The 13,679-nt window shown below is 52.5% G+C and overlaps 6 protein-coding genes across 6 annotated transcripts; 2 read left to right on the forward strand and 4 right to left on the reverse strand.

The window, feature by feature from the left end:
- Positions 1-236: 236 nt before the first annotated feature.
- Positions 237-3,015, reverse strand: BO82DRAFT_350550 (putative C6 transcription factor; the record flags this gene model as incomplete). The annotated part of the gene is made up of 9 exons (XM_025634187.1): positions 2,903-3,015; positions 2,715-2,834; positions 2,536-2,648; positions 2,349-2,480; positions 1,755-2,299; positions 1,433-1,706; positions 1,204-1,379; positions 970-1,153; positions 237-904 (listed from the first exon to the last, which is right to left on the reverse strand). Coding segments are annotated over exons 1-9 (2,141 nt in total), but the record flags the coding sequence as incomplete, so codon positions are not given.
- Positions 3,016-3,280: 265 nt separating this feature from the next.
- Positions 3,281-4,635, reverse strand: BO82DRAFT_301258 (aromatic ring-hydroxylating oxygenase subunit alpha; the record flags this gene model as incomplete). The annotated part of the gene is made up of 3 exons (XM_025632077.1): positions 3,281-3,488; positions 3,539-3,764; positions 3,830-4,635. The coding sequence occupies 3 exons, from the start codon at positions 4,633-4,635 to the stop codon at positions 3,288-3,290; spliced, it is 1,233 nt and encodes a 410-aa protein (XP_025496511.1). The 3' UTR covers positions 3,281-3,287.
- A 1,799-nt stretch (positions 4,636-6,434) lies between these two features.
- BO82DRAFT_418799 (cytochrome P450) lies at positions 6,435-8,147 on the forward strand (the record flags this gene model as incomplete). The annotated part of the gene is made up of 4 exons (XM_025640089.1): positions 6,435-6,636; positions 6,697-7,550; positions 7,612-7,722; positions 7,806-8,147. 4 exons carry the CDS (start codon positions 6,435-6,437, stop codon positions 8,145-8,147), a joined length of 1,509 nt encoding a protein of 502 aa, XP_025496512.1.
- A 336-nt stretch (positions 8,148-8,483) lies between these two features.
- On the reverse strand, positions 8,484-9,231 carry BO82DRAFT_418800 (terpenoid synthase; the record flags this gene model as incomplete). Its single annotated transcript, XM_025640090.1, has 1 exon — positions 8,484-9,231. Exon 1 carries the CDS (start codon positions 9,183-9,185, stop codon positions 8,484-8,486), a length of 702 nt encoding a protein of 233 aa, XP_025496513.1. The 5' UTR covers positions 9,186-9,231.
- A 511-nt stretch (positions 9,232-9,742) lies between these two features.
- BO82DRAFT_350551 (FPP/GGPP synthase family protein) lies at positions 9,743-11,049 on the forward strand. The gene is made up of 2 exons (XM_025634188.1): positions 9,743-10,038; positions 10,103-11,049. Exons 1-2 carry the CDS (start codon positions 9,853-9,855, stop codon positions 11,015-11,017), a joined length of 1,101 nt encoding a protein of 366 aa, XP_025496514.1. The 5' UTR covers positions 9,743-9,852; the 3' UTR covers positions 11,018-11,049.
- Positions 11,050-11,252: 203 nt separating this feature from the next.
- Positions 11,253-13,629, reverse strand: BO82DRAFT_428752 (uncharacterized protein; the record flags this gene model as incomplete). The annotated part of the gene is made up of 2 exons (XM_025640470.1): positions 11,253-12,989; positions 13,050-13,629. The coding sequence occupies 2 exons, from the start codon at positions 13,627-13,629 to the stop codon at positions 11,443-11,445; spliced, it is 2,127 nt and encodes a 708-aa protein (XP_025496515.1). The 3' UTR covers positions 11,253-11,442.
- Between the last annotated feature and the right edge of the window lie 50 nt (positions 13,630-13,679).

Consider the following 13,679-nt stretch of genomic DNA (forward strand, 5'->3'; position numbering starts at 1 on the left):
GGTGCATGGCGACGGCGACATCATCACGTACATTAATATAGGGGACCAGACAAACATTCACCGTGACCACTATGCTCTTTTGCCGGTTGGCGGGCTTGTTTCGTGGCTGTCTTCTCGGCGCTGGGAGAACCGCACAGTATACGTGATGCACAGGATACAAGTTATCAATTCTTCTTGCTCACGATGCTTCACCGCAAGAGCACGAAGATAACAAGCATATTAAGTCATCAAAGACCACAGAAATTGCCTGGCGTTTCTCGTTGTAAAGAAAAGCAGCCGTCTTTCTTTCATCCCTACAAAGCGGCGGCTGCGGTAACATACAGGTCGAACTCCTCAGCTTCAGCTATTCCGTGTTTGTCTTGCAAAGCTCCAGCCTAGCTATCTTCCCACAACCATAGATCCGATTGGAGCCCCTCCCGCTCCGCATCCAGCACCAGGTTATTCGCATTCAACTGATCCGTCACCGACAGCATATAGTCCAACGACAACCCAAGGCCTCGCCAGTCGAGCGACAGCTCATCCTCCGGATCGGGAGGCACATCGGTAGGCGCGATGGTTGGGATGCTGTTCGCTTCCTCAGCGCTGGGGCCCGACAGATGCTCCAAGTGTACGAGCGGTCGGTGTTGGCTTTCCGGCGTGGCCAGCTGCCCGTGTGCTGTGTCTGCACTGATAGGGGGTGTGTGGTGCCGTTGGACCAAAGGTTGAACGAGTTCCTCCAGCAGCTCGATCTCAGATTTCCGGAGGTGGGCAACGCGGTTGCCGCGCTCAATCATCTCGTTCAGCAAGCTGAAGCCGGTCTCACGGTAGGCCGGGTCCATGGCAGCGTCGGGTAGAATGGCGGAGATGAGCGAAAGGACGAAGAAGGATGAAAACACATTCTCTAGGTCGAATGGGAGGAACGTTTCTATCGTGGGAGACTACGTGGTTAGCAATGAGGGCCGTGGAGAAGAGTGAGACGGTAATGCGAACCCAGCAGATTTTGGTCTCGAAGAGCAGATAGAATTTTGAGGGATTTGACGGCGGAATCGATGCATGCTTGGAGGAGGGTTTGCACGGGTGAGGATAAGGTGCGGAACTCGGCGCCTTCTTCGTAACAACTAAGGCGTTCCCATAGAAGGCTCAGGACAAGCGGCCTTGTGGTGACGATGATGCACTGCTGGCCGTGAGCTTGATGAGCCGTATTGACGGCGCAAGGGGGCTTACCAAATGGCATGACAGAGTCAGTCGAGTGGTGACACCTGACAGGGCGTCTACCGAGTTTGCGAAACGGTTGGAGAAGACTTCGTCGAGCTCGCGCGACAAGTCGGACATCTCTTGTAAAACGGAGCGGACCTTGCGTAGGAATAGACCTCCCAGTGTGCCATCGGCGCTGTACACGGCTGTCAAGTTTGTCAGCAAGACGCTGCACATTATCGGACAAAATATCACTTACTGTTCAGAACACGAGCAGTCACTTGCGATATTCTCACATGCAAACTCAGGACTGCCTCGTTCTGGGAACAGGTTCGTGGATCCCACAGAATGGCGTTGACATCCTCATCGTTCACCGAGTAGGGCGAACCCATCAAAGAGGAGAATTTGCGATCCAAGATATATACCGTCCACCAGATGTTGCTCCACCGAGTAACGAGCTTTTGTCCTAGCTGCTCCACAGGCTGAGCACGGTGAAGCCCTTCCACCAGCGCCATTCGCATAGAATGACCAATCTAACCCAGTTAGCGATACCCAAACAGTGCTCCCAAGTGATGTCTCACATAACAATAAGCGGTATCTCTCATATCCACCGAATAAAAGTAAAGCGCAATGAGAGCCAGCGTCTCTATAGCGAGAGTGGGATCCTGCCACAGCCCCGTGATATCCGGCAGCAACGACATGGCTCGCGAAAAATACTTCGTCCAAGAGGCGGTGTTGGACACGGTCCGTACTGGAGCTAGGAAAGCCTCCCCAAATGCCAGTATGACCAAAAACTGCACGTACCACAGACGTGACTCTTGTACCTTCTCTGCCGCGTTCTTGTAGAATTCGTGGAGATGGCGGAGAAACGCGTCCTCGTCGAAGAGCCGGTACATGTTGCCGAAGTGGAACTGCACCGTGCTCACCATGTACAGTGCGTGTTCCATCGACGGTAGTCCGCTGGTATCGGGCATCTCTTCGGAGCTTGCATGCCGCCATAATATCTGGTACGCATCGCCATCGACCGCGAGAGGAATCGGCCGCTGACTATCGGGATATATACGTGCTTGAACAATGTTGAGGACGCGTCGACTGAACGACCACGTCGAAGTAGGGCCGAGGAACACTGCGCGAAATCAGCCGTGTTAATCTGGTCTGCTGAATGCACCACGTACGCCACTTCCTGTGTTGTCGCCCAGTGTGTTTGACATATGTCGAAGGGGAGACTAAGGGGTTGGAGGCAAATCGGTCGTCGTAGCGGTCGGAATCGAGAGGAGCTGGGGTTGTTTCGGTTTCTTGATTTCCACCTGCATCCATTGAAACGATTAGACAATAGGTTTTAGCTTCTTGCTGACCACATACCATCGACAGACTCATTGATGGTGTCTTCCCTCAATGAACGATGTCGCTTGCTCGTGGGGGAAGATGGTACGCCTTCTAGCTGTTCAACTTTGCGTTTCAGGGATAGGAAGAGCCTGGAGGAAAGAAATTGCAGTCAGCGCAAGCAAGGAGTGGTAAATGGGTGGACAGTTGAGCAATACTCTTCAGAGACGACTATCTTCCGATCCTCTTCGAAGACGCAATTCTGGCGACGCTGACGACATTTATCGCACGGATGAGTCCCAGAACACTTGACCTTCCTGGAGCGACATCTTTGACAGCTGGAGTGTTTGTCAGCGCTAGGGTTGCTCGTTTGCTTTGGTCCTATCTCGAGGTCACGGGAACGCACGCATTGCTGGTCCGTTTGGGACGCTGGGATTGGCTCATGGTATAGCTGTCGGGAGGGGAGAGATCGATCATATTCTTAGCAACCAGTGAACAACAGCCTCACCACCACTCTTGGACAGCGACAAGATGTTGGGAAAGTAAAAAAAAAAAAAAAAAAAAAAAAAAAAAGGCACAATCGCCAGCTGTCGTCAGAGGGCAAAAAGTGGCAGGGGCAACTTGAGTTATCGCGGAGAAACCCCGAATTTAGTCACTTTACCCCGCATGTTATCAGCTTATCATAGCACAAGGATCTGGCCTCCAAGATAAGACGATCGCTCTTGGCATGAAGCAAGGAGAATTGATTAGAATCTGTAGTCTAAGGCTACTGCCTAAGTACTGAGGCTTCTCTACCAAGCTAGCTCCGGTCGGCTCATGCAGCTCGCTTCCAGTTGCGAACAAAATCGCTCCTCTTCCGCTAAGCGATCCGTCTTCATGTCTCCCGTCACTGCGGGCAGCGCTGGCCAGATCTCTCGCCCACCCTGGGTCTCTTCCTTCTGGCGGTGCTCCATTACCATTTCTTTCAGGCTCTGTTGAAAGTGAATGGGACCCTGTGTTGCTGTTAGCCTTGAATTGACCAGTTGATGCTGTGGCGAGATACCTTTTCCTTGCTCGGGTGGAGCTCGCCGTTGATAAACACTCCGGTACTTAAATTCGTCTGCACACCAACACAGAGCTCTTTGTCCTCCTCCAGAACCTGCCTATAAAACGCGTTGATATTGTCAAACTCCTCGTCCGTCGCGTCGCGGTGACGATACACCTCGTTCTCGATCTTGCTCGTGGTCGCGCTCAAGGGAATCATCCGCTGTATATAGAAGAATTTGTCGCTATGGCAGAAACGTTAACAAGCCGATGACATGACCAAAAGATCTTCTCAGATTATCAGACTTACGTCACCGTCACTGAGGTCGTCGGAAAAAAATATGTAATCGCGCGCCGAAACTGGGCGTCGACGTTGTCCTTGTTGAAGATATGGTGCTCCATGTAGGCGGCGGTGGGCTCCACCCGATATCGCGGGAGATCCGAAACCCCGCTGATAAGCGGGTGCGATGTCGCACAGTGGTAGCACTCGTTGTAATTCTCGATCAGCAGCTTCCAATTCGCCTCCATCTCCATCTCCCAGTAGTGGTCGAAGGTGTATTCCCCGGCGAAATCAAAATCCTGCATGCGCGGCTGCTCGTCGATCCGCTGGAAATCGTCCTGCCACTGCACGTCGGGGCTCTCGCCGGCCTGCAGGTTCACCCACACGAAGCCGGCCTGGTCGACGTGCACGTGGATGGGGAGTAGTCCATTTTGGCTTTTGTCGAAGTCGGGGACCGTCTCGAAGCGGGGCGCTTTGGAGAGGTTCCCTTTTAGCCCGTAGGACCATCCGTGGTACTTGCAGCTGAGGATGGAGGCGGAGCCGGCTCGGGCCTGTACTATGGGGTATGCGCGGTGACGGCAGATGTTGTGGAAGCCGTTGATGTTTCCGTCGCGGTCTTTGGTCAGGAGGAAGGAGAATTCGGCAACGGTGAAGGAGAGGAAGTCCCCGGGCTTAGCGAGGCGACTAGAGTGGGTGAGAAGAATCCAGCGTTTGGAGAAGATGGCGCGTCGTTCGAGCTGATACATCGCGTCGGAGCGGTACCAGGAGGCCGGCAGGCCTCGAGGCGGAGACTCCTTTGCCGGTCCATTGGAAGTGCGCCCAAATAATCGCCACATTTTCTGTGTTTTCGGTGATGATATGCATGGCTCTTGTGCATTGTGGCCCTCCTATAATTCTTATATAGCTCCAGTTCGCAATGGTGGGGGTGTGATGTCGATTCAAGAATGGGGGCGCGACACTCCCCACAGGCTCAGCATTGATAAGATAGTGGCCCTAGCCCTATTTGACTATCGGCTGGGGAATTCTATGTGCTTCCTCCATGGCACCAAATCTTATAGTCCATGACATATCATACAAGCAGCTTGGTTATATCATGATCGTTGAGAGTAATTACGATGCCACCACCTCGATTAAATACTATGTCATTCGACTAGAGACTTGGTGAGGATTCAGGTATCTGCTCAGAAGCCATACTAGTATTGATAGGCAGTAATGATCACGCAGGAGTCAGAAGGACAGGAAGAGAGGAAAGCATCAAGATTTTCGTACTGTGGACATCCATTCAATCGTGGTAGTGCAGCTTTTAGACGGACAACTTGATTTCTAATGAGCTCTCGAGAGAGCTATCTGAGATCAATCTCTCTTCTCTTTGTAGTGATTATATACTCAGACTGCCGCCTTCGAAGGAGCTGCATTGCGTACCACGATTAGAACCTATCAAGTTGAAGGGTTTCAGTTAATTCCTTATGGCATATCATTTTACGTACCAGATGCCCCGTGGTAGGAAACACGTTGCACATCAGGATTCATATTTACTCATTGCACCAATCTACAAATATCTTCATGATGTACATATCATGCTTGAAAATCTTGAATGGGTGCAGATAAGCTCTGCCAAGTCCCAAAGAGAATAGGATATTTGGCCTCGTTATGGCTGTACCGGGATTTATCGCCGAAGGAGCACTTGTAAAATTCTACAACTATTCTGGATCCTATACCATTTATACAACCCAATCCATATATGTGTCGGATTAGACAGGAGTAAACAAGAAGAAGGGCAAGACAATAAAAGCTGGACTGAGACCTTAAAAACATTCATATGGTAATGGAAGAAGGAAGAATATTCTTTTAGTGTTGTCATTGCATAGATATTTCTTTGCTGATGTAGTCAGTGCCGAGTCTACATGAAAAATTTAACATAAACAGAGCTACACAGCAAATGACAAAACACCGAACCGCTTCTCACAGGAAAGTTTCCCGTGATCCAGCAGGCACCCACGCATGATCAACGAAATGTTGTCGATGCCTGACAATAAGAACTTCTTCTCCAGCCCTCCCAAGGACCCGTTGGTTCCCCTTCTCAGGACCAAGACCTATCTTACTCAAACTGCTCAAAATGACCATCACAATCCCAATGATCGATCTCTCCCCCTACCTCACCACCTCCAACAGCAATAGCCCCCAAAAGGCCAGCCCTGCGCGAGCTTAAGGCTTTAAAGTATCCGGGACCATCCTTTTTCTGGGGATGATTCAATAGAGAAGGGCAAGGATGGGACCATGGGTGCGCAGAGAGGCGAGGTTGTGGCAGGCGCGCAGACGGATTTCGGGAGTACCACGCTCTTGCTGCAGGATGGGAATAGGAAAAGCTAATGGAAAATCACGAAGAGACTTACTTTTTGCTGAAATATATATCCCGGGTGTTGAGGAAGAACTGGGAGCGAAGGTACCGATTGTCCCGGATGATCGGCTACCCGGAATTCATCCTTCCAGCACAAACAATGTTTTGTCCATCTCTGAGCCAAAGAGTGACAATTCGCATAAAAGATGTAGCTTTCTGGTTGATGGCACACACCTGAAAGTCAAAAATTTAGTAGCATTGCACCAAATCTCAGATATCTCAACGTTCAACGTAATCATGTCTCCTCTCCTGGTGCTCATATTCTGCGTCTTGGGGCAGTGGCTTGTCCTACGAACAATTTATCGTCTCTACTTCCATTCCCTCAAGAACATTCCTGGACCAAAACTGGCGGCAATCTCACACCTCTATGAATTCTATTACGACATCATCAAGGGCGGACAATTCATTTATGAAATCAAGAGAATGCACGACCAATACGGTACGCACCGCTTCCTACTAATGCATCCGTCGCTAGCCCTAATACAAATATCATCATTAGGCCCTATTGTCCGGATCAATCCTCGCGAAGTCCACATCATTGACCCGGACTTCTACGACGAGATCTACGCTTCTGGTAGCCGCAAGCGCGACAAGGACCCTCGGTTCGTGCCGACATTCACCTTACCGACGTCGATGATTGCGACCGTTGGCCACGATCATCATCGGTTCCGACGTGGGCTCCTGGCGAACTACTTCTCCCGGCGGTCCGCCTTGGAGCTCGTTCCTCTGGTTGAGGAAAGAGTCCTCAAGCTCATGGATCGCTTAGACGGGTTCCGTCAGAGCCAGCGCATTGCGCGCCTGGACGATGCCTTCGCCGGATTTGCAGCAGATGTCATTACCTTGCACTCATATGGCCAGCGGTTCGGCTTCCTGGAGGATGAGGCCTTCCGGTGCAACATTCGACAAGCGGTGGGGGAGATCACCGCCCTGAGTCACTACAACCGATTCTTCCCCAGGGTGGTGCGGGTCATCGAACAGGTGCCCCTCTGGCTTCTGGCCTGGTTACAGCCAGGCAAGTCAAGTCTGTATGACCTGCAGCGGACGGTGTTCGCGCAGTCGCAGGAGTCGATGGCCAAGCGAGCATCAGGGTTAGAAGTCCGCCGATCAGTGTTCACTTCCCTGACAGACCCCAAAGTCTCACCGCACGAGCGCACACCCCAACGTCTGAAATACGAGGGGTTCTTGGTGTTGGCTGCTGGGACGGAAACCACCGGTCGAGTCTTGACGATCGCGGCGTTCCATCTGGCCCACAACCCGAAGATACGTGATCGCCTCCGCGACGAGCTCAAGCAGGTCATGCCCACGCCGCAGAGCGCGGTGGGATTCCCGGAGCTCGAGAAGCTGGTGTACCTGGTATGTTACACACGAATGATACTGCGGACATATGTGTCCCCGGCCTAACGAGGAACCCAAGACTGCAGTAATTAACGAAGCCCTTCGTCTTGCGTCACCTTTGACTATCAGGCTCCCTCGAGTCGCACCGGACGAGACGCTGAAGTACAAGGATCATGTGATCCCACCGGGAGTATGCTCACTCTAACCCCTTCTTCTGCCCTCGGTTTCGCCATTTTCTGGCAGTGGCCGTGGCTTGGCTGACGCAAACCATAGACACCCATGAGCTGTTCCTCGTATCTGATGCATCGCAATCCCAGCCTCTTTCCGGATCCGGAGAGATTCGACCCAGAGCGCTGGCTGAATGGGTCGGAGCAAGACAGACGCCTGAACCGCTATCTCACGCCGTTTACTCGAGGCAGTCGGATCTGCCTCGGTATCAATATGGCCTATGTGGAACTCTACTTAGCGCTTGCGCATCTCGTTCGCCGATTTGACTGGGAACTGCATGAGACGACCCCGGAGGATGTTCGGATTGTGAGCGATTTCATACTAGGGGGCACCAGACGGGGTGATATCAAAGTGGATGCCAGGATTTTAGGCCGCGTTAAAGATTAAATAGAGCAGTTTGGGATACTGACGCTTGAATTGATTGAACTACGCTGCAACACAGATTGACATGTTATTCTAAGACATTTTATGCCCAATATAGCTACTTTCTAGAGCAAGTAACATATTACACTCAATCATTTCCTAGTCCAAGTAATGAGGACAGGGACTATGCTTACCTCAAAGGAAGAAGGACGATTCATTTGAGCAACTACCACATTACCAGGCTACACACCCCCCTTTCAACCGGACATATCCACATCCATCAGCGGGTACCTAGGGTCGATATAATGTAACCGCGTCTCGCCCTTAATCCACCGATGGAACACCTCCCGCAGCTGCGGATTAACCTCCAACTTCCTCATCACAGCCTCGTAGCTTGTGAACAACTCCCGCGAAAAAAACCTCCAGCATACTCAGCGGCGAGACCCCACGCTTCGCCGCGCCCATGTAGATGAAGTTCGCGCGTTCAGTCCTCGCGACCAACTCCTTGTAGAAGGAGAGCACGTCGTTGATGCCATGCGCGAGCTGGACCCTATCAGGCATGACTCCTAACATGAGCGCCTCGATCGTCTTGATGGGCTCGTTGGGGAACAGGTGTTGGGCAGGCACGAAGAGGCCGTACGACTGCGCGAACCCCGTCATCCACCGGAAGTAGCGTGAGAAGATCTGGTCGGCGTGGTAAATGTGGCCGGAGCTTTCGATTCCGTGCGAGGCGATGGACTCGACTGTGCTGGCAACGAGCAGGTCCAAGGTGAAGGTCCCGTGACGGAGCTCCATCTGGGTGAGTGTTCTGGCGAAGAGCGCCAGGGGCCTCTGCGGCTGAGGCTCCCCGCGTAGCAGGCACGTGCGGAAGAGCTGCACGTCGTGGCGCATGTCGAGGATCTGGTCGTCCAGCGAGATGGAGGCGACCGTGTACAGTGCCGTCAGGATCTTGAGGTCCCATGAGTGCAGCGGGTAGAAGGTCAGGGCGCAATTCGTGGCGAAGGTGGCGTGGCGGTCCGCCAGTGCGGTGTTGTCGTGGTTGATGGACAGGCAGTTGGGCATGATGGTCTCTTTCAGCTTCGTAAAGTCAGGCTCGGGGTTTTTCGAGATATCTACCTCGAAGTAGTCCCGCCATCGCTTTGGCGAGTTGAGCGAATTTCTCGTGGGAGACGAGCTGATCGAACAGTTGATGGATAGAAGAAGAAGTCATTTTTAGTTAGTTGGAGCACCGTGTGGTCCCAGTAGAAGTAAGCTCTAGGATATCTGGATGTAGCATGTGTTGAGCATGTAAAAAGTGATGAAGTCAGACTATCTGAAGCTATCTGCGTGGAACCATCAACATGGGCATGACGAGCGGTGAGCAGCTCGGCAATCGAGGTGTCGGGCCGCGGAAAGCATGGAATGAATGTATTACAATATACGCGCCCACGGGTGTTCTTGTGTTGAGGACTGACACCAAAGAGCCATTGTAGGGTTAAGCGCGGCCACTGTGCCGGTCTCCCGGGACATGTTACATGCATGGAGTTCGCATCTCCCGGGGGTGGGAAAGGCCCACCATGTTATCTGTAGTATAAAATCAGTCAGCTTGCTATGTCCTTGAGGAAACAGACTCCTTTCTTCGAATATCAGCAGGAAACCGATCCCGATTGTCCAAACACCACCAAGCACCATAAGACTCGGCGAACGGTCTTCGGATCTGATCTGTGGTACCCGTCTTGACACAGTTACGATGAACAGCTCTTCAGTGGATCAGCCTACCGAGCAGCCTATTCAGACTCAAGGAGTCCCCGGGGAAGCCGGCGAAGCGCTGACTGTGGATGACTTTCATGGAGTATACCATACCCTCCTCACAGAGATACGAGAATACCTCTCTCGCCTCGGAACCCCAGAAACAGTACTAGTTCGTCTACACCAGGTAAGAACAACAAGCCCTACAGTATTCGTCCTGGAAGCCATCGTAGCAGCTTACAGTGTCGCAGTGTCTCGCAGATGTCACGAAAGGAGGCAAGTTGACGCGCGGGTTGATGCCACTGGAAGCCGGCCGGCGGCTCCTGCCCAGCCGGCTCACTCCGACCCAGGCGTCCGATCTCGCCGTGATCGGATGGATCATCGAGCTCATCCACGCGGCATACCTTATCGAAGACGACATCATGGATGCCTCCATCTTCCGGCGGAAGGGGCTGTGCCGTTATCTGCAACCGAACATCGGCATGAGCGCCATCGCGGATGCCTGCATGGTGAGGTCGTGCGTCCGGCACTTGCTGCGCGCGCGCTTCGAGCAGCATCCCCAGTACCTGGACATGGTGCATCTGCTGGATACGATGAGTTTCCACACCGACCTGGGCCAGCTGACCGACGTCCACATCGCCAAAACCACCTTCCGGGCGTTCCATCACTTCACGCCCGAGACGTACCGCTTCATTATCACGAACAAGACCGCCTACTACACGGTCTACTTCCCCATCGTGTTCACGCTGTTCTACCTGCGGCTTTCGACGCCTAAGAATATGGCCCACGCGAGAGACATCTCGCTGCAGCTGGGGGTCTATTTCCAAATCACGGACGATTACCTGGATGTCTATGGGGATCCGGCAACAACAGGCAAGGTTGGCACCGACGTGCACGAGAAAAAATGCGCGTGGGTGATTACGGAAGCGCTCCAGCGGTGTAGCTCCGAGGAGCGAGGTCTGCTGGAGGAGGCGTATAGTAATGGGGATGTGGGGCAGGTGAAGGCGTTGTTTGATGGAATTGGGATGCAAAATGTCTATGCAGACCTGGCGACTGAGTCGTACGAGGGCATCGTAGACACAATCGCGGGGATTGATGAGAGCGAGGGACTGGTACGAGGCATGTTTGAGTTGTATCTGTCAAAGATTCATGGCCGAGATAAGTGAGCTCTTCAGATTCAGTATGGATTGGGGTATCTGCACGTTTACTTTGTTCAACACAATTCCCTGATGAAGGTAGTCCATAGTTATGAAGGTCGGCCCCCTCCTTATCTCCCTTATCCTATTTTCAAAACTTCCAAGCAATAGCTGTAGTGAGGACAAGCTCAATCAGACAACGTATTGGTGTTATTATCTATTTTCTACAATGAAAACAATATAACATGGCTTAGCGCACGGCTAGCTTACCAATTTGCAGATAGCTTTTCTCATCTTGTAAGTCACAGAAAACAACCCCAAATACAAAGCTCAAGAGAAGTGTGTCTTGCTAATAGTAGGTACTCATTTGTACAGCCCGGTGGAAGTATAACATAGCCCACCACAATACCAGGGTACCCTGATAATTATTTATACAGGCAATATCTCTTCAAACGCTAACTTAAAGTTGGCAGGAGATCGATCTCTCCAAGGGTTTCAAGCCCCAGATCCTGCAGACTCATGTGATCAAACGACTCGGGCAGCCAGGGTGCGTCCGACTGCAGCAGAGCGCTCATCCCCAGCTCTGTAGTCGCCCAATCAGTCTCTGCGGAGACATCCTTGAGTACAAGGTCAGGACCCAGCGCAGCAGCCGACTCGGCGTGGCTGATCTCCACGATATCCAGGGCCTCATGAAACTCCAAGACAAGTCTCTCGCGAACCTTTTCGACAAAGCTCGTTGCAGCTGCCGTGTCCGTGCCGGAGAGAATTCTCTGCTGATGCAAGACCTTGCGGTCGCTCCAGGCGCGACGGCCCATGAGGGCTTCGCCGATCGCGGAGACGGTATCGACGCTGCATTCGTCTGTCCCTGAAGCATTGGAGAGCCGAGGTTGAGCCGACGTGGAGGGCTGATGATTCCATCCTGTGGGATGTCCCTGAAAGTCCGCCACATCCTGAGACAGGTTCACTAAAGCATGGGAGGTGAAGGTTTGCGGGAAGCGGAGCAGATGCGGCATGGTAAGGAGCAGATCTCCCGGTTGCATTCGTATCGAGCTCGGCTTCCCTGTCATCACACCTGCTGGTGGGTGCTCATTCTTGCGGGATGGCGCGAAAATGGTGTGGGACCCCGGCACAAGATTCACGCAGTGCTCTTCACAGAAGGTAGGCAGCATGACTGTACTTTGAATATCACTTTCGTGCTGGACTGATCCTGGTACGGGCAGCATTGCGCCCGCTACCGAGATAGCGACGGAGTCCATTGACCGATTGAGTAATCTCCACTGCCCGTCCGGACGACAAGATGCGACAACCGCGTAATACGCGGGGTCTTGTTGTATCATTTGATGGAGAAATTGGTAGCACCTTTGACTGAGAACCTGGCCCTGGTCGTCGGAGGCGTATCGGGCCAAGGTCTGGCGTACTCGTGGGAAGATTCCGCGCGTTTCCATATACGCAAAGAAATCTGGGATATGAAGATATCCATCTTGCTGCAGCGATGACCACAATGATGGTTCGTCCTTCACAAAAGTCTTGAATGCGTTGGGTATTGGCTTTTCGCGTTCCCCAGCTGCCGAGGCTGATATCGAATTCGGGGAGTCGTCGGGCATGCTCGTCTCCTCGCCGATGAGGGTGAACGAAAGTTGCTCAAGCATTTGAATTATCAGAGACCGATCGAGATCCTGCCCATCTGACTGCGTTGCATGGCGATATAGTTGTTGTAAGTGATCCGTGCAGAGGCTTTCCCACGACATCAGACTCGCCCACTGGAGTAACCTAGCCAGAAAATGCGAAGTCCATTGAGACTTGCTCTCGGCCAGAATGGCTAGGAGTGGAAATAGCATAGGCGAGCAGGGACATTGTTTCTGATCATTCAAAAACGACTTCTCCGAGATCATCACCGGTGGTCCTTGAGGCGAGGCTCCGTCCTTGTGGGTGTCCGATCCGACTATGGTCGCAGTCGAGCTCTCGTGCTCGGTGAGAATGGAGTCAATGGAAATGACAGAATCTTGTATAATTGTTACCTGTTCTGGTCTCGGTTGCAGTGACTGAAAAACGGACGACTTACTTTTCCTGCCTCGCCTGCCCTGGCGCGGGACCCGCATAGCCTCGAGGACGCGTTCAATGTCACTTGCTAGAAGATGGGGTTGTGTTCGGCCCCTGCGCGGTCGCTTTTTCACACTTTCCTGAAGCAGATGAATTGCATCAGGGAGTGGTTTGAGTCGGCTGAGCGACGCCAGCGAGTTGAGCAGGTGTTTGCTCCAAAAGGGAGGTCGCAAAGTCTCGGGTAAGACCAGGTGGAAAGGACTGTTCCAGTGCTGCGCGATCATGCGAGCACTGAGCTGCTTGGAGCGATCAGATCGCTTGTGCCGGCGCAAGACTGGCTTGACAAGCTCTTCAAAACCGATGAATTGGCGATAGTGATCCAGACTGTCGAATCGGCTGGACCACAGCTCCTCGCGACGGACATGCTCCCAAGCTGCGTGAATCAATGCACCTACCCGTTCATCAACGGTTGCCCCTTGTCGGAGGATGTTTGTCAAGATGTCCAAATGGTTTGTGATGGGCTCCGACGACAAGATATGTTCTAAGGTACGCTGGGGAATCTCAGAGGATAAATCAGGGAGACCTTTCTGGACGCTATCCATGCTGAATACCAGGTGTCTAATCCACGACCTTTTCGTTTGGTTTGCTTGTC

The sequence above is a fragment of the Aspergillus uvarum genome (assembly GCF_003184745.1).
Source record: "Aspergillus uvarum CBS 121591 unplaced genomic scaffold BO82scaffold_4, whole genome shotgun sequence".
Classification (NCBI taxonomy): Eukaryota; Fungi; Ascomycota; class Eurotiomycetes; order Eurotiales; family Aspergillaceae; genus Aspergillus; species Aspergillus uvarum.

Coding starts and splice junctions, on each gene's coding strand:
- BO82DRAFT_350551 (XM_025634188.1), top strand. CDS start 9,853: ATGAACAGCTCTTCAGTGGATCAGCCTACCGAGCAGCCTATTCAGACT. Junction 10,039..10,102: donor TACTAGTTCGTCTACACCAG/GTAAGAACAACA, acceptor ACAGTGTCGCAG/TGTCTCGCAGATGTCACGAA.